Raw genomic sequence first — 19,933 nt, 5'->3', positions numbered from 1 at the left:
CGGGTCGGGTCCCGAACTATTTTTCTTGGGTTTTTAATCATATACAAGCATGCTGGCCAAGTTTCATGTTGATCGGGGGTGCGTAGCATAGTTAGAATTAAACGAAAACGGATATTTTTAGACAGCCGGGGCCCGGAGCGGCGCTCCAGGACCCTGAGCGGCGCTCAGTATAGCTGTTCAGCAAGTCTGGCAGTTTTTGAACACTCAAGCACGAATCCAACTTCAAACCATCATAACTTATGAACCGTAAACATTCAAAACACGTATTTTATATCGTTGGAAAGGTATTTTGACAAGGAATACAACTAAATACATTTCATAAATCAAATCCATCATTAACAATAATGAAAACCTCAATAAATGATCGTTAAATGTTCATAATCAAAGTTTCAAGTTCATAAAATGCATTTCTTGACTCGGGAATCCAATTTACACATACGATACGCCGTTTTGAAGGTAATGAAACATACAATACAACTAAATACTTACTAACAAGATATCATAGCATTCAATGCGTCAAAAGTTCGTTTTAAAGTTCATCAAACCCTAACCAAAATCATGAATTCAATCATTTTGTAAATGAAGCTTTTCTAAATCAACCTACACATCAAAATGAAGCTAATGATGCTAGTAACACATTTAATACATGAACTTTAATATTTAAACAACATTTAATCATTCAAAATTCAAGATTAAGCACACTCATTTTTCATATTCAAGCTAGTTACTCAAAACAAAAAATCGAGCAAACTAAACACATATTCATGTTAGACTTGATCCATAGACACTAATTAACACCATTTCTAGTCAAAAACACTAAGAACATAAAATCTAGAGTTTTAGAAATGTTACTCAAACGAGATGAAATTGGTATCAAATTGTAGAGGATGAAGAGAGGATTCCAAATATGTAATTTGTTTTGTTGTAAGTTCCCTAGATCGAATTTGGATGATGATTTAATGAATTTGGAAGTTGAGAGCAAAAATGGAAGAAAAGAAAGAGAGAAAGAGAAGAGTGATTGAATGAGTGGTGGTGGTGGGATTGACTAGTTGACCTAGTCAACTAGTTTGATCTCTTGGCAAATTTAGTCGGTCAACTAGTTTGATCTCTTGGCAAATTTAGTCCCTCGAGTTTAAAAGCGGGTGCGTGAATTAACCAAACGAATATTTTAAAACGCTAGAGTAACCGAGAGATGTTATAATCAAATAACGGAAATATTAAGAACGTTAGTTAATGAAAGACACGAATTTAGATATCAAAAGATATTATCTAAAAAAAAAGACGGTGTTAAAAATAAATTTAACGGAAAAACGCGGGATGTTACATGTGTGGTATAAAAAGGAGGATAAATTTGTAAAAGAGTAAAAATTGGGTTGGATATTAGTAGATGTTGGTTTGTGGGAGAAGGGAATATTTAACTTTTGCACCTCTTAAAAAGATGGGGCATTTTTTGGCTTTGTGGGAATAAGACGCTCCACTCAAATAGTTTCAGAAAGTTGAGGTGCTTGATTAGAATTAAAATCATAGATGTAGTAATCTATTAAAACATCCTTATTAGTCGTTACTAACTTGTCATACTTATAAAAAAATTATAAAATTCATAGGTTACTAGCAATCTTTTAACACATTTTTAAATGATACAAAAAGATAATTATCTAATCTGCTAGCTCGCAGTATTAAAATCAATATATACATACGTACGATAAATTTTCATTTATTTTTTATAAATGTTAAACGGTGGTTATTTATGCTAGAAGTAAAATAACAAAAAGGTTTAAAATAAGTAATAAATTATTTTAATTATTGTTAAATCGAATCACACATAGCGAGCGGCTACTACTTTCTTTTGAGTAGCTCCTTCGCTTTAGGAGCCATTTGGTATAGAACCACGTATCCACCCGATTCATCCAATTCATGATGCATATGAATGGACATATATATATATATATATATATATATATATATATATATATATATATATATATATATATATATATATATATATATATATCGATATGAAAATGGATGAACTTAAATGAATATATATATATATGAATATGAATGAAAAGTGTAAAGTGTCACCTATTAATATATCAATTAACAGCCGAAATATATATATATATATATATATATATATATATATATATATATATATATATATATATATATATATATATATATATATATATATATATATATATATATACACACACACACGCATACACTTTTAATATTACAGATGCATTTATCATTACACATACAATTTGTTTACAACCATATAATGATAATGAATAGATTATTTAATTATGATATATTATAATAAAACACATGTATCAATAAATTAAACATAAAAATTACACATTTAATTTGTCATAATCTATATTATATAGTAACTCAACAAATTGTGTTCTATATTCGACAAAAATTATATATTTTTGTGGATAGATTTTAATATTGCCATGTTATATATATTTTTGTTATATTATGTTTTTGTTTTCATCGCCATTCGAAAATATTATAACATTTTTTGAATATCCAATGAATATCAAATAACCCGTTTAATCCAGTACGCATGGATACAGGGGCGGACCAAAGAAGGGGCAGGGTGGGGCGTCCACCCTTAGTGGATTTGCAATTTTTAGTGCAAATTTATTCGGTTTTTCGATTTTGCCACCGGTGGATTTTATTTTTATTTTTTGCCCGAAAACTCTTCATGTTATGCCCCAAAACTGTCATATTTTGCCCCAAAACCTTCATATTTTGCCAAACAAACCTCCAAATTTTGCTCAAGAAACTTAATATTTTGCCCCAAAACCTCCGTATTTTACTAAAAAAAATCTCTACGTTTTATATACTCCGTATGTTTTTAAACAAGAAATAAAAAATAAGGTATATATAATTTTAATAAGGTATATATATATATACTCCGTATATATATATATATATATATATATATATATATATATATATATATATATATATATATATATAGTGGTAGATCAAGGGGGAAGTAAACAATCGGTGGGAAGCGGGGGGAAGCAATTTTTTTTTTCGTTTTTTGGAAAAACTTTGTTCACGAACATTATAGATTGAATGAAAATATGAACATTTAATAAAGAAACTTTGTGATAAATGTTTTTATTTTGGCGAGAAAACGCTCGAAGAAGTAATATATAGCAATAATCGTGTTTTTCGATCGTATGTTGAGGTTTTAGATATTAGGGTTTATAGGGTTTAGATATTAGGGTTTAGGAATTTAGGGTTTAGGGTTTAGATTTAGGATTTAGATTGAGTTTTTAACACGAACGGTTTAGAGTTTAGGGTTTGGGGTTTTGGATTTATGGACTAAACCCAAAACACTAAACCCTAAACCCTAAACTCTAAATCGAGCTAAATTTTACTTCACAAAACATGAAGAAAAAAACGTTAACATTCTTCACGATCAATATTATCTTGAATGTTATTTTTGTCGATCGTTTTCCAACATTCATCGCGAAGTGTCTTTTTTAAATGTTCATATGTTCATGTGATCTTGATGCCTGAAAAAAAATCCAAAAAACGAATTTTTTTTTTGCTTCCCCCCGATTGGTTACTTCCCTATAGATCCTGCCCATATATATATATATATATATATATATATATATATATATATATATATATATATATATATATATATATATATATATATATATATAATATATATATATATAAATATATACATATATACATATATATACACACACGCATACATATATACATACATACAAAAAAAATGATCTAACTATCAAATGAGTTACAAAGTGCGCATCTCGTGCAGACTGATTGAACTAACACGACGATCTAATGACCGCCACAATTGACAAAGGACATATAACTCAGTCGACACAAACCGTTACAAACATACGCATGTCCCCAAATAAAACCATAACCTTACAACTCGGCATCATACAAACTCCCATCCAAACATCAAAATTTCAAAATTTCTACGCCACACAGCCCTCTGCAAATCGCACCCACCTCTGCTTCGCAACCATCCACAAAACGCCTGCCAGACAACCCAAGAACACCCGTGTCGAGACCGCAACCAGAAAGCCGAAAACAACCCTCATTAGGTAGTAAATCCAAGCCAACCCAAAAAGAACCACACAGATACCCAAGCTAGTTGAAATCCAACCTACGGACATTGGACAAACAACAAAGAGAAACCCCAGCACTCGATTTTTTGGCGTTTAACGACAGAAGTCGCTTAGGCTACAACAACGCGGGATTGGTCCGCACCGAAATCAACGACGAGGAAGATGGAATGAGCAGAACCAGGAAACATAAACAAAACAAAATAAGGGAACAAAACCACAACAACCCACGATGGCAACCCAAACCGACCGAATTTCGGTCAACACACGTCAGTTCAAAATTAGGACAAATTCGGCTAAGAAATCGGGCACCACGAAAACGATACTACATACAAAGGATAGTTGGAGAATCAAGGAAAAAGGAGATGTAAACTATATCTACCCACCTTCCGTTGGTCTCTCACAGCGAGACCCACCGGAGTTTATCAAAGACACATGGTCTCACCGAAACTCGCAACTAGTACATGCGAGGCCATCCAACAAACGGAATTAACGTAACCAGACCCATCTCCAAACAAAGTCATCTTTTTTAAAAATAACGAAGAAACAACTCAGACCTGATCTTACAACTGGCAAAAAATCTCCTCGTCGGAGTCACTAGATCTCAGAAGCATTGACCAGATGAAGGTAAAAGATGACAAAACAAAAAAAAAAATAGAAGGAGAACCAAACCATCAACTACCATAGACCTCCGAACGGATCACCGCATGCGAAGGAGATGAGAGAAAATCGGTAATAGTCGTCGACGCTCGAAGAATAGGCCATCCAATACACCCAGAGATGTAATAAAAAAAACCCCATAAACACCCCAACGAGCAGAACATATGTGAAAGATTCACGGTGTTCGTCGTCTGCTGTCGGAATCTAACAGAAGAGATCGACCGAAAACACCACTCAGCGGAATCAAGTGCAAATAGCTTGTATCTATGTGGAATAGAAAAGAAAAGTTGAAAATTACGAGAAGGAAAAGTGTCTGACCTCCGACGAGCTGCCAGAGGCCATTAGCAACAACGACGACCCAAAATGTTGTAACTAGAAGAAGAGAGCAAAGTGAAAGAGGGTTTTTATAGAAAGAAAATGTCGATGGAGTGATGTTTGGGGCATCATTTCTTTCATTGTTATTGTTTAAAAAAAAACGAATATACTTCTATAACCATAAAGAAGATCATAAAAAAAATGTATCCCCTATCAACGTACAAACAAATAAAAATTACCTAGCTAAACTCACAACGCAAAATCTAAAACGAAAGCTCACTACAAATTAAAAGTGAACGAAAAGAAAGACTAACTAGAACCACAATCACACAAAACATCACAATTCACAAACAACCTAAAATATAAACCAAAAGTGAAAAAATAGGGTGACCAATCTTCTCTCATGAGCGAAAGATAGGCAACCATCTACGAGAGGATGACAAACCAAAAGAAGCTAATGAAACGACTCAAATATCTTTAATAAACACGCCAAATTATTTCATTTTGACACCTTAAACCGCTCGTTGCTCCCTGAGATTTTACTCTTACTCATATACTCCGTAGTTGAAGACTTAAAAAGGGTGAAATGAAAATAAAGGGTATAAAATGAAGATCCACACAAGTCCTAAACTCCTCTCACAAACACAAAACCCATCAAAGGTCAACAACACCAAAATCAATAACAAAGCAGAAACCAGAAAAGGAAATACACCACCTCTCTCTCTCTCTCTCTCTCTCTCTCAACAATTAATGGCTGCCATTCACGTTCACAACAACCACAATAGTAAACGCTGCTGAATCTACTTCAACTACCTAAACCTGCTATTCTGCTACTTCTACTAATACTACTACATCCATCATCATCATTCACTTTCTCATCAAAACCCAAACTCCCATTTTTCTTTCTTTCTATCTCTAACAAAACCCTCATCGGTTTCTGTGCCAAACACATCTGCTCTCATCAATAATTCATCAAAATCAAAACCCACCTCCCATTTTCCTAAAGATTCAATCTTGCTCAATACCCATTTCAAGATCTGCTTTAAATGGGGAGTAAATGGAGGAAATTAAAAAATGCATTTGCTTCTAATTTATGTGTTTATGTACCCACAGCTGACGCCGACGATTCTCCGCCTCATTCCAGTGGGTTTTCCGACGCCGCTTTGTTGTCTCCGGCGCTGGCAGGATGGAGTATCGGTGGGTCGGTTACTCGTCCGTCGTCTCCAAGTTTAAGACTTTCAAAAAGCTTCAACAGATCTTCCAAGGTTTAATTTTTATTTACTATTTTAGTTATGAATTTGACTATAGAATCTTGGATTTGTTTATTATTATATATCAGTAATCAGTAAAATTAAATAATAGTCCTGTTTTTTTCTTTTTCTTGGTTGTTTTTGTTTTTTTCTCTGTTTTGCTTGCTTAAAAAAGCAGAGAATAAAATTAAGTCAAATTAGCTTCCCAAAGATGTCCCAGCATCATTGAAAAAAGGTTAAATGAAAAATATTAAAATTAAAATTAGTTTCTGGGTCAAAACATATGCTTGAACTGGTGTGAACTACTATCATTTTTCTTCAAGAAAATTCCCATTTTTATAATTCTTGATGTTGAAATACTAATGGTGTCAAGACTGTAGTTTTTTTTAGTTAAAGGTTATTTAATTCATCTTTGCATACTAAATTTGTTAATCTAGTAGCCCTTTGGCTCCATTTGATTATTGTGATCCATCTTAATATAATCACAGTTAAACAATTATTTTAAATGGATCTACATACCAAAATACTGAAGACCCCTAAACCTTGTTGATTTGTTACTATGAACTGTTGAAGCTTTGAATCTTGTTATATGTGTGTAAATTTGAGAAAAATGCATTCTTTTTATTAATTTATATTCATGTTAACCAGGAATTGTTTAGATGGTAATGAAACCTTTATGATTAAATAATCTTACTAGTCCTAATTAGTCTTAACTAGTCCTAATTTAGCAACTATTCATGCTTTATGTTCCTTTTCACTATATGATTGAATTTATTTCTCTTTAGGAAAAAGTAAAGGTTTAGAGGTATTGATGGCCTCATTTGTTGACTATTGACTTCTTGGCTTTGTCAATTTCATTTGATAATCCAATAGATGATTTAGGAAAAACGACATAGAATAACCAAAAACAACCGAAACATTTGTCTCAATCTTTATGATATGCTTTTTTCTTGGTTTTGGGCTTTAGTTCTTGTTTGTTTTGATGTTTTTGTCTTGTATGTTGTCTTTTAGTTACCAAATCCATCTTGTTATGCTTATCACTTGTTCTTTTGTGTACTTGCATCTTGTTTTGACTTTTGAATGTCAAACAATTTTCAACTCTCAGATTGATATGAATTTGTTTAGTATTATGTATTGGGATAAATTGATAGTTGCATTAAAGTATACATGAAACCAAGGTTGCAAAAGACGTGAGACGGGGTCGAGACGGTCCGGTCCTAAAAAGGTAGAGACGTTCGAGACGGGGTCGAGACGGGGTCGAGACGGGGTCGAGACGGGGTCGAGACGGGGTCGAGACGGGGTCGAGACGGGGTCGAGACGGGGTCGAGACGGGGTCGAGACGGACGTTGACCAAAGTTGACTTTTAAATATATAAGTATAAAAATGCATATATGTACATATATTTTACAACTAAAAACTTTAATTGATTAATTTGTACCCATAATTGCTATCATCGTTAATTTAATACAAAATATTCAAACTAAAATACGATATATTTCACCGATTTTACCGATTTTCTGACTTTTCTGAATTTTGACCGACTTTGACCCGATTTTTTTCAACTTTGACCTGAATTTTGACCGTTGACTGTCATATTAGACGGTTTTCTTCGAGACGGGACGGACTAGTCACCAAACCATCGAGACGGGCGTCGCAACGGCTCGAGACGGGGTGTTTTGCAACAGAGCATGAAACTATTGTATACAAAGATAAAAAATCCAATTTAACAAAGTTTAAAGTAATTTAATTTGTTAGTAAATTAACAAGTACATGCCTTTGACTTCTGAAAGTCAAAGGGTGAGACTTTTTGCTGCTTAAAGTTCAAAATCATTGTATTTTAAAGTTATGCGTTAACATTATGCTGTGGTTCGATTATATCGTTATTCATGAATAAATCGTTGCACGATCTAATATTTTTTTTTTTTTTTTTTTAGAAAATGTGCACGATATGTTTAGCTTCAATGAAACGCGGGGAAGGTCAAGCCATTTTCACAGCCGAATGTTCACATTCATTCCATTTCCAGTGTATAGCTTCGAATGTGAAACATGGCAATCAAATCTGCCCGGTTTGCAGAGCAAAATGGAAAGAGGTTCCTTTACAGGGTCCCACCGGTTCGGTCCCACCATTAGGAAGGACACGAATAAATCCCGTTAATTGGTCTCAAGACAATGCGGTGATGACTTTACTTCGCCCGATACCGCCCCGCCCCAACAGCCCCCGCCATGCTGCCGCCGCAGTTTACCCGGGACCCGAACCGACCGTTTTCAACGATGACGAGCCGTTGGACCTTAAAATTTCAAACAAAACATCTTCGGTGAACTCTTCTTTAAAAAGGGTCTTAGTCAAAACATTTACAGAGGTTCCTGCAGTTCCTCAGTTCAAAGCTGCTGACGATTTCACCGTTTTAATCCAGCTGAAAGCTCCAACTTCTGTTTCGGGGGTTAAAACTAGTAGCACGAACCAAGGTTCGACCTTTTGCCAAGTTAACCAGACCCCACGAGCTCCGGTTGATCTTGTTACGGTTCTTGATACAAGCGGTAGTATGGCGGGTACAAAGCTTGCGCTTTTGAAGCGGGCCATGGGTTTTGTGATACAGAATCTTGGACCTGCAGATAGGTTGGCGGTAATCTCGTTTTCTTCCACCGCTAGACGCCTATTTTCGCTCCGTAAAATGTCGGATATCGGAAAGCAACAAGCTTTACAAGCTGTCAACTCATTGGTGGCTAATGGCGGCACTAATATTGCCGAAGGTCTGAGAAAAGGCGTTAAAGTGATGGAAGATCGACGGGAGAACAACCCGGTCGGGAGTATAATTCTGTTATCCGATGGTCAAGATACATATACTGTTAATGGAAGTGGTCAAAAAAGTCAACTGACTTACGAATTACTCCTTCCGAAGTCTATTCATGGTGGTGATGAAAACTCGGGAATCAAAATACCGGTTCATGCTTTTGGGTTCGGGACAGACCATGATGCTTTGTCAATGCATTCGATTTCGGAGATTTCAGGTGGGACATTTTCGTTTATTGAAACCGAAGGTGTGATACAAGACGCTTTTGCACAATGTATAGGTGGACTTTTGAGTGTTGTAGTCAAAGATGCTAAAGTGACGCTCGAAAGTTTAAACCCTAACGTTTCTATCAAGTTGTTAAAAGCTGGTAGCTACAAGAACCGGTTGAATGCAGATGGGAAATCAGGTTGCATTGATGTGGGTGATTTGTATGCTGATGAAGAAAGGGATTTTCTTGTTTCGGTCAATATTCCAAAAGAGTTGACTTTGACCGAGACTTGTTTGTTGAAGGTTAAATGTCGTTATACCGATCCTTTAACCAAAGAGACGGTCAATTTAGAAAGTGTGGATGTTGTGATTAAACGACCCGAAAATCTTGGTAATGAAGTAGTTGTATCGATTGAAGTCGATAGACAAAAGAACAGGTTACAAGCAGCAGAAGCAATGGTACAAGCAAGAACTGCAGCGGAAGAAGGTGACCTGGCGCAGGCTATTTGTATGCTCGAAAACTGCAGACGGGTTTTGTCAGAAACGGTTTCGGCTAAGTCAGGTGACCGGTTCTGTGCAGCACTAGACGCCGAGCTCAAGGAAATGCAAGAGAGGATGGCTAGCCGACACATGTACGAAGCATCAGGACGGGCGTATATATTATCAGGGCTAAGTTCGCACTCGTGGCAACGAGCCACGGCTCGTGGAGACTCAACCGATGGTTCGAGCCTGGTTCAAGCGTATCAAACACCGTCAATGGTGGACATGGTGACTAGATCACAAGCTTCTCTTTTGGGCAGTCCAGCACAAAGGTTGGTTCGTCCTATTTGGTCGTTTGCATCACCAAAACCAGCGTAACGCTAGCGTTTTGATTTGGGGGTTAGGAAAGCACGATTTTGGGTGTCGATAATTTTTGTGCTTTAGATGTGTAAAGCAATAAAAAGGGGGAATTGGGGAGAGGGGGTATAAATGGTGAAAGGGGAAAGTTAAGGGGGGTTAGGGTTCTTGATTATGTAATTTCTGGTTTAAATGTTCTTCCTTGTGTAATTTTTGGGGGTGATGTACATAAGGAGAAATGGTTCCTTGTTTTTTTGTGGGTATAAGTTTGGGGATAATTGTGGGTGAATGGTTTAGCTCTATTATGACATATGTTAAGACATCTATGTCCTATAAATGTGATTCTTTCACAAGTTATATATTTTCATTATCAGTTTATTGCATTATTATATATTATATTATAATTATAATTATATTATATGCATTATTTCTTATGGGAGATGATACTCACACATTCAATATTGATCCATATAAATCTAATCGACTATTATATCGTTATTTAAAATAATAGAGGTTCAAATTCCAAAATAAATATAAGGATATAATTGTAAGTTTTATGGTAAAAAGTGTATAGATTAAAAACTGGTGTATGAGTATCACCTTTTATGAGTATCACCTTTTATGCAAATGAAGGGATTCATGTAGTAGTTGACTCTTTAGCGTACTAGGTGCACCTTTTAATGCATGAGGTATAAGTCAATGTACTACGAAGTCTTTGATTGTAGTATCTCTCTTTGTAAATGCATGAGGTTGTTATTAAAGGTTGGAGCTTTTTCACAAAGTAGGGTACAACTTTTAATGCAAAAGTTATAAGGTGCAACTTTTGATGAAGAAATCATAGATGGACAATTATTCGTATGTATGCAAGTAGAAACTATTTGTCTGGTTCGTGAAGGTCGATTCGTCTATTGGTATTGAGATGTCTCAACTATTCGGTTATGTTATGGGTTCAAGTCTAGAGGTATGTATTGGTTGAATACTGTCGTGTTAGTCGCGTGAGTTGGTATTTTTAAAAAGGATTGATGGTTGGTGTTTGAGTGAGATAGGGTGCAACTTCTAATGCACAAGGTACAAGTGTTGAAACATTGTGGTTTAGGGATTGGAAAAAATGGTCTACCTGGCATGAATAATGGAAAGGGAACTTGATTTATTAGTGATTGATTTGAAGATGAGGATGTGGATGATGAAAAAAAGGGAGTGAGTTGTTTACCTTTGGTCACACATGGGTGGCCCATAATGCCACAATGGTGTACCATCTCAATCATGGCCACCTTTTGATGGTGCTATGTTATGTATTGTTTTGCACTTTGATTTGCATTGCATGACATTACATTTCATTTGCATGAAAGTAAGAACATAAGTTTTACAGTTAGTGGAGACCAGTACTTTATGCATTGGAAGGTTGTACACCATGCATTTTTTCTGTTATAAATCTAATGCATATGCATATGTATGACCCCTTATGGTGTACTATTGGTGTTGCCAATAGTAACAATCAGTATCTTATCGGCGAATCACAATGGATTAGCATTTTGTTTCATGATGGCTAGCTTATGATTATCGATTTAAACGATTTCAAGTCCAACTAATGTCGCGGGTTTACATATGTTGTGCCAAAGAATAAGGGTGGCTTATGGAAATAATCGAGCTCTATAGTATCTAATTCTTAAGAAAGAATCCGCCTTTTAGAATTCGATTCTAAGGTGCTGTTTGTTTTTTAAGATGTTTTATGTCTGAAGTCTGAAACCATGTCTTCTAAAGAAGATGTGGTCCTGAAGTCTGCCAACTAAAGATATAAGACTGTTTGTTTTTTTATCTGCCAAATTCGATCACTTTTTGTTGAAATGTAATTTTGATATTTTTTTTGTAAAATTGACTTTTAAACTAAAATAAAGTAAACGTTCATCTAATATTTAAAGTACATTTCTAATTAAAAGATATAAATACATAACTATGAGTGAAACAAATTTTTCGTTGTAATCCATGATACATCCTGTAAAGGAATAAAAATCAAATTCAATATATTTAAGTTTTAAGATTAAACGCTCATAAAATAGATCGTAATCAAACATATACTCCGTAATAAAAATAGAGCATCGTGTTTCCGTATGACACCCATGCTCTGTTTCTTATTTAAAGTTAAAACTCATTAGAGCTTTATTCAAATCAGTTGATGGTACAATAATTATTAAATAGATGAATCTTGTAGTTTGGTCGATGGTTATGGATTGATGGAGGTGACTGGAAAATTTGAGGCAGATGGGTGGGTGAAAGATATATTTGGAGGGGTAGCTGAGAGGTGAGGAGTTAGGTTAAAATGTCTTCAAAGATTGGAAGCAGTGTTGTAGTGCTTCTTTTTGGCAGATCTATTAAGGTCTTATTTTGTCTTTTGTCTTCGAAAAAACAAACCATCTGAAATCAAAATGTCTTCCCGCCCGCAGACATAAGACAAAATAATGTCTTCAACATAAAAAACAAACAACACCTAAATCTCTTTGCTATGTGATTCTTTATCAATATTTGGCTGGATAATTTACTTATTCAGTTATCTAGATAGGTGTATGGGTAATCCATCTTTGACATTCGATAACCGTAGTAACTTGTTTAGGGATTAACCTCAAATGATGGTGGTTAAGAGGATTGATGCTTCTAATATGCGATTTAGAAACTTTTTTTTATTTTTATTTTTTTTCCAAAAGGCGCGATTTAGAAGCTTTATGAGGTGTTAAATTTGTGTGAAATTGTGGATCCTTTTAACTTCACCAAAATTGTATTTATATCAGGACTCTAGCTTCAAAAAGATTACGGAAGTTTAATTGAAAGTGTTTGGTACTTGTTGGCAATTGTTATACCAAATATTATATTATTGATGCGGACATATGAGTATATGACTCCCATAGGTAATAATGTTCAACACAAATAAAGTAATGTTGATGTAGAATTGTGCCTAATCCCATGCTATTTTTTATTTTTATTTTTTTGGTGAAAAAAACAATACTAATATAGAAACGAGGTCGTTTTTTAAAAGAAAATTCTCTCTACAGAAAATACAAAAGGACTAAGGAAAAACGGGATGGCTCGCGTCTAAACAAAAAACTATCTATAAGCGAGCCTCCCTAACATCCGGAAAAATACAAACATATTAACCAAACAAAAAACCGAGTAATAGACGAAATACAACGAACGAAAGCAACCGAAAAAAATCAAGACGGACCATACCAATCAACCTCTAGGATAATCCCATGCTATTATCCTAGTGATATTCAGTTGTATTTATAACATCATTCAAGAGTGACCGTGACCTCCGAGCTCACTCATGGTGCCAATGCAGGACCAATACAGGTTATGAGCTCGGAGTGGATATGACTTCATCATGATGTCAGTTCGGCAATCAAAATGGGTTATGTAAGTTAACTACGGATGGATATCTTGTTCATACTACTTGAAAATGAAAAAATAAGTATTTTACTAAGATTTACGTGACCTAATCAGGTATAAAAGAATTTATGTCTATATATTCAACTACCCATCCAAAAGCACCAAGTGGAATCAGTATATTCAACTACCCATCCAAGAGCACCAAGTGGAACCAGAGGCGAAACAAGATTTACAGATAAGGGTGACATATCTCGAAAAGTAAATATCAATATACAAATTAAAGGATGTTGGAGTTTTTAATTATGGGATGTTTGCTATTAATTTACAGTTTTAATACACTGTAATAGGTGTATTTGAAGAGTTGTGGGTGACAAAGCATGTAAGACCTGGATCCTGATTCTGGCAAGTCGCGCGCCGCGCCACCTGGTCGCGCGCCGCGCCATATGTCGCTGGCAGACTCCCTTATTATTTTAAGAGTTTTAAAAGGGCATTTTGGTCTTTTCGCGTTTGAGCCAGATTTGAAGACTTAACCTCATCCACCCATTTCATTTCCTTATTTCTTTTCCTTATTTCTTTTTCCTTTTCTTTCATTTTCTCTCTAAAACTCAAACACCCCATTTGATTCTAAGGGATTTTTGGAAAGGAATAAGCGGGTTTTGATCTTTGGCGTAGTTGACAAGTTTGTTCCCCTCGTTTTTAGCTTCAAGGTGATACTAGTGGTAAGCTCTAACTCCGAATTTCGTCTTGTGTTCATCATTCAAATTTGGGGCTTTTGATTGTGATAATACTAAAAACGAACATATATTTCATAGCATTATCCCTCAAGAAAGATAAGCTTTTAGTTGCAATTGTTCTATTTACAAGTGATATTCGTTTAAATAATAAAAGGTGAAGACAAAAGACAGATTCGACGAATTGAAGACGCAAACGACCAAAAAGCTCAAAAGTACAAAGTACAATCAAAGAGGTTCCAATTATTGATGAGAAACGTCTCAAAATTACAAGAGTACAAGATTCGAAACGCAAAATACAAGATATTAAATTGTACGCAAGGACGTTCGAAAATTCGGAACCGGGACCAGAGTCAACTCTCAACGCTCGACGCAACGGACTAAAAATTACAAGTCAACTATGCACATGAATATAATATAATATATAATTAATTCTTAAAATTAATATATATATATATATATATTATATTATATTATATTATAAAAACCGTCGGCAGAAGAAAACAACAACATGTGAGCCTCCCCAGCTGGCCATGCGATCGCATGGCCTGGAGGAGCAAAACTCATGCGATCGCATGAGCCTCTTTTCCAGCCCACATGCCTATAAAATTCGCAGTTTGGTGAACATCAAACACATCTTTTTCTTTCTCTCTATCATACGATATATATATATATATATATATATATATATATATATATATATATATATTATATTTTAATTTTAATTTTAATTTTAATTTTAATTTCTATTAATAAGGGTATGTTAGCGAATGTTGTAAGGGTGTAAGTCGAAATTCTGTCCGTGTAACGCTACGCTATTTTTAATCATTGTAAGTTATGTTCAATCTTTTTAATTTAATGTCTCGTAGCTAAGTTATTATTATGCTTATTTAAAATAAAGTAATCATGATGTTGGGCTAATTATTAAAAATGGGTAATTGGGCTTTGTACCATAATTGGGGTTTGGACAAAACAACGACACTTGTGGAAATTAGACCATGGGCTATTAATGGGCTTTATATTTGTTTAACTAAATGACAGTTTGTTAATTTTAATATAAAGGTTTACAATTGGACGTACCTATAAATAACCATATACACTCGATCGGACACGATGGGCGGGATATTTATATGTACGAATAATCGTTCATTTAACCGGATACGGGAATGGATTAATAGTCTATGGAATTATTAAAACAGGGGTGAAATTATGTACAAGGACACTTGACATAATTGATAACAAAGTATTAAAACCTTGGGTTACACGCAGTCGACATCCTGGTATAATTATTAAACAAAATATTAAAACCTTGTTACAGTTTAAGTCCCCAATTAGTTGGAATATTTGACTTCGGGTATAAGGATAATTTGACGAGGACACTCGCACTTTATATTTATGACTGATGGACTGTTATGGACAAAAACCAGACGGACATATTGAATAATCCAGGACAAAGAACAATTAACCCATGGGAATAAACTAAAATCAACACGTCAAACATCATAATTACGGAAGTTTAAATAAGCATAATTCCTTTATTTTCATATTTAATTGCACTCCTAATTATTGCACTTTTATTTATTGTTATTGTATTTTATTTGCACTTTTATTTATTGTCATTGTATTTAATTGCACTTTTAATTTTCGTACTCTTTAATTATCGTAATTTTATTTTATCGCACTTTTATTTATCGCAATTTCATTATCGTTATTTACTTTACGCTTTAAATTAAGTCTTTTATTTATTTAATATTTTACATTAGGTTTTAACTGCGACTAAAGTTTTAAAAATCGACAAACCGGTAATTAAACGGTAAAAACCCCCTTTTTATAATAATAATATTACTTATATATATATTTGTATTTTTATAAATTAAAACTAATATAGCGTTAAGCTTGTTTAAGTGTATCCCTGTGGAACGAACCGGACTTACTAAAAACTACACTACTGTACGATTAGGTACACTGCCTATAAGTGTTGTAGCAAGGTTTAGGTTTATCCATTCTATAAATAAATAAATATCTTGTGTAAAATTGTATCGTATTTAATAGTTTTTTCCTAGTAAAATATAAGCTATTTCATATACACCTCTACGCACATCAAGTATTTTTGGCGTCGCTGCTGGGGAACATTCTTGCTTAAACGCCGGAAGCACAACGCTAATTTTATATAAAAAAAAGATTTTTATTAATTTTTAGTTTACTTTTATAAAAATAAGTTTTTGTAAAAATACGTTTTAAATATTCAAAAATATAAAAAGAAAAAGAAAAACATAAATATTTTTAAGAGTTTGTTAAATATATAAGTTCTATAAAAGTTTCTTTATCTTTATTTTATAAAAAAATAAGTTTTATTTAATTTATATAAATATATTATAATTATATAAAACAGAAAATTTAAAACAGAAAACTGAAAAAAAAATATTAAAACTCGAGGCACGTACTGTAGCAGCCCGTAACCTGGCCCAAAACCCTGGCTCATGCGATCGCATGAGCCCGAAGGAAATTTCTCATGCGATCGCATGAGTGTGTCTGACACGCCAACAGGAAACCCTATTCTGCATTAATTACGGAGTATATATTATTATTATTATCTAAACCCTAATTAGGGTTTTTTTTAATATTAATATTTAGTTTAAGTTTTTATTAATTAATTTATATATTTAGTTTAATTAGTTTTAATAAATTACAAAATTAATAGTTTTATAAAATAAATAATATAAAAATAATATTTTTATAAAAATTGTACTTTTTACAACTTTAAGTATATTTTTATATTTTGTACCCCTTTTTATCGTTTTAGCGTAATTTTTGTATTTTTCTCTCGTATTTAGTTTTAAGATATAGTTTTTACCATAGTTATTTTTACTTCTAGATTTTTAAGATTTGCCGTAAAATCCCTTAAGTGCTTTTTCTTTAGACTAAGATTTAGGTGCTTTAGAATTTTGCGACGCCGTTTATATATTTTAGTCCCTTTTTAAGTTATTGCCATTAGGGATATAGTTTTTCTTTTAAGCTTTAATATTTTTAGTCGCAACTTTTAATTCTTAGTTTTTAGTTCCTTTTTAAGTTTCGACGCGCTACTTTCTTATTTTTATTTTTCGACGCCTATTATTTTTCAATCTTTTATTTTTTGACGTTTTTCGACGCGCTCTTTTTCTTTCTTATTTCTCGCCATTCTAGTTTTTAGGACATAGAATTTTCTACTTCTTCTATAAATTTCTTTAAATTACGAAAATTTATTTTAAGTGGTTAAATTGATAGACATCAAAATTTTCTGGTTCGTAGTAATAGTTGGATTTGTACGTGGACCGAGTTATTGGAGCCAAACAGTACTCAATTATATTGAGACCAAACGAATCCTGCCCCTCTGCTGCATCTTTTGGCTATTCGAAACGTGGGCAAAATCCGAAAAGTCTATTAATTTGATAACTTATATAATTTTTCTTTCTTTTTAAAAATTAATAGGATATTCAGTGAATGCACCGAGCAAAACGTTCACCACCTTTTGTACGTTCACCACCTGTAACTCGATCTAGACATCTAGCAAACATCATTGCCGTTGATTTTTCTTCAGAATCGTCATCCAGTCTACCAAGTACTCCAATTCAAATTTCCGATAATCCATTTTTTGAACCCGACCTCACAATTGAGAATCCGGAGAATATTCAGGGACAATTCGTAGATCCTGAACCACTAATCTTTCCTCCGGAACCACCAATCATTCAAACAGAGATTGTTGAGGAACCTACCATTAAATCAGAATCCTATAGTGATTCAGATTCAACAAATTCAATCATAGAGAATCTGGAACCTCTAAGTATAGAAGACCGAATGAGAGCTAAACGCACTGGCCAAGGTCACGCAATTACTCAACCTGACATAAATGCGCCAGATTATGAAATCAAAGGACAAATTCTACACATGGTAACTAATCAATGCCAATTTAGTGGTGCGCCGAAGGAAGATTCAAATGAACATCTTCGTACCTTTAATAGGATCTGCACTCTATTTAAAATCCGAGAAGTGGAGGATGAACAGATATATCTCATGTTATTTTCCTGGACTTTAAAGGGAAAAGCCAAAGATTAGTTGAAATCGTTACCTGAAGGGGCGATTGATACATGGGACGTTTTAGTTGAAAAATTTCTTAAACAATTCTTTCCGGCATCTAAAGCCGTGAGACTTCAAGGAGAAACTGTTACGTTCACACAAAAGCCAATTGAAACTCTATATGAGGCTTGGACAAGATTTGGAAAGTTATTGAGAGGATGTCCGCAACATGGTTTAGACACCTGTCAAATAGTACAAATATTCTACCAAGGATGCGACATCACTACAAGAAAAGACATAGATATAGCAGCTGGTGGTTCTATTATGAAGAAAACAGAAACTGATGCTTACAAAATTATTGATAACACTACTTCCCACTCACATGAGTGGTACCAAGAAAAAGATATCGTTAGATCATCTAAAGCAGCTAGAGCCGATTCTAGCCATGACTTAGATTCCATTTCCGCAAAGATAGATGCTGTCGAGAGACGAATGGAAAAGATGACTAAAGATATTCACTCAATACGAATTAGTTGTGAGCAGTGTGGAGGACCATATTTGACAAAAGATTGTCTCAGTATTGAACTAACAATGGAACAAAGAGAGAATGTTTCATATCTAAACCAAAGGCCGGGAAATAATTATCAGAATAATTATCAACCGCCAAGACCGATCTACAATCAAAGCCAGAATTATAACCGAAATGTTTCATACAACAACCAACAAGGTCCTGGTAATCAACAAGTATCCAATAATACTTACAATCAGCAAAGACCTAATTTTCAAAACAAACCACCACAAACCGATGATAAAAAGCCAAATTTAGAAGATATAATGACGAAGCTAGTTGAATCTCAAACACAGTTTTTCACATCTCAGAAACAAACCAATGAACAAAATGCTCAAGCATTTAGAAATCAACAAGCTTCTATTCAAAATCTGGAACAAGAAGTAAGTAACCTAGCAAGGTTAATAGGTGAAAGAAAACCGGAAAGTCTACCTAGTGATACAAATGCTAACCCCCGGAATGAAACAGCTAAAGCCATTACCACGAGAAGTGGTATTGCACTTAAACCACCTGAAATACCTGTAATTTCTGATGAAGCTATTCCTACTCCACAAGAACCACAATATGATCAAAATAGGGAAAAAGAACCGGTAGTTGAAAAGGTTAATGAAGATAACACAGTTAAGGCTAAACCTTATGTTAAACCATACCAACCACCACTTCCTTACCCGAGTAAAATGAGAAAAGAGAGACTTGAAGCCGAGCAATCCAAATTCTTGGATATGTTTAAACAGATAAATATAAATCTTCCTTTCATTGATGTGATTTTAGGAATGCCTAGATATGCTAAATTTCTGAAAGATCTAATCACAAATAGAAAGAAAATGGAAGAACTCTCTGCTGTTACTATGAATACTAATTGTTCTGCTGTGCTGTTGAATAAGATACCAGAAAAATTATCTGATCCAGGAAGTTTCACAATTTCATGTTTTCTGGGTAGTCTTAGTTCAATAGAAGCATTGGCAGACTTAGGTGCTAGTATAAATCTAATGCCGTATTCACTATACAC

At 34.0% G+C, this 19,933-nt stretch overlaps 1 protein-coding gene across 1 annotated transcript; it reads left to right on the top strand.

Annotated features, from left to right (window-relative positions):
* Positions 1-5,767: 5,767 nt before the first annotated feature.
* Positions 5,768-10,509, top strand: LOC139861596 (E3 ubiquitin-protein ligase WAV3-like). The gene is made up of 2 exons (XM_071850034.1): positions 5,768-6,373; positions 8,293-10,509. Exons 1-2 carry the CDS (start codon positions 6,155-6,157, stop codon positions 10,213-10,215), a joined length of 2,142 nt encoding a protein of 713 aa, XP_071706135.1. The 5' UTR covers positions 5,768-6,154; the 3' UTR covers positions 10,216-10,509.
* Positions 10,510-19,933: the final 9,424 nt, after the last annotated feature.

The sequence above is a fragment of the Rutidosis leptorrhynchoides genome, chromosome 8 (assembly GCF_046630445.1).
Source record: "Rutidosis leptorrhynchoides isolate AG116_Rl617_1_P2 chromosome 8, CSIRO_AGI_Rlap_v1, whole genome shotgun sequence".
Classification (NCBI taxonomy): domain Eukaryota; kingdom Viridiplantae; phylum Streptophyta; class Magnoliopsida; order Asterales; family Asteraceae; genus Rutidosis; species Rutidosis leptorrhynchoides.
Note: the sequence above shows the minus strand (reverse complement) of the source record. Positions and strands in the feature narration are given on the sequence as shown.

Bases quoted from the DNA above. Each gene is read 5' to 3' on its own strand.
- LOC139861596 (XM_071850034.1), top strand. From the start codon at position 6,155: ATGGGGAGTAAATGGAGGAAATTAAAAAATGCATTTGCTTCTAATTTA. The intron at 6,374-8,292 runs GTTTAATTTTTA...TTTTTTTTTTAG, and splicing joins GCTTCAACAGATCTTCCAAG to AAAATGTGCACGATATGTTT.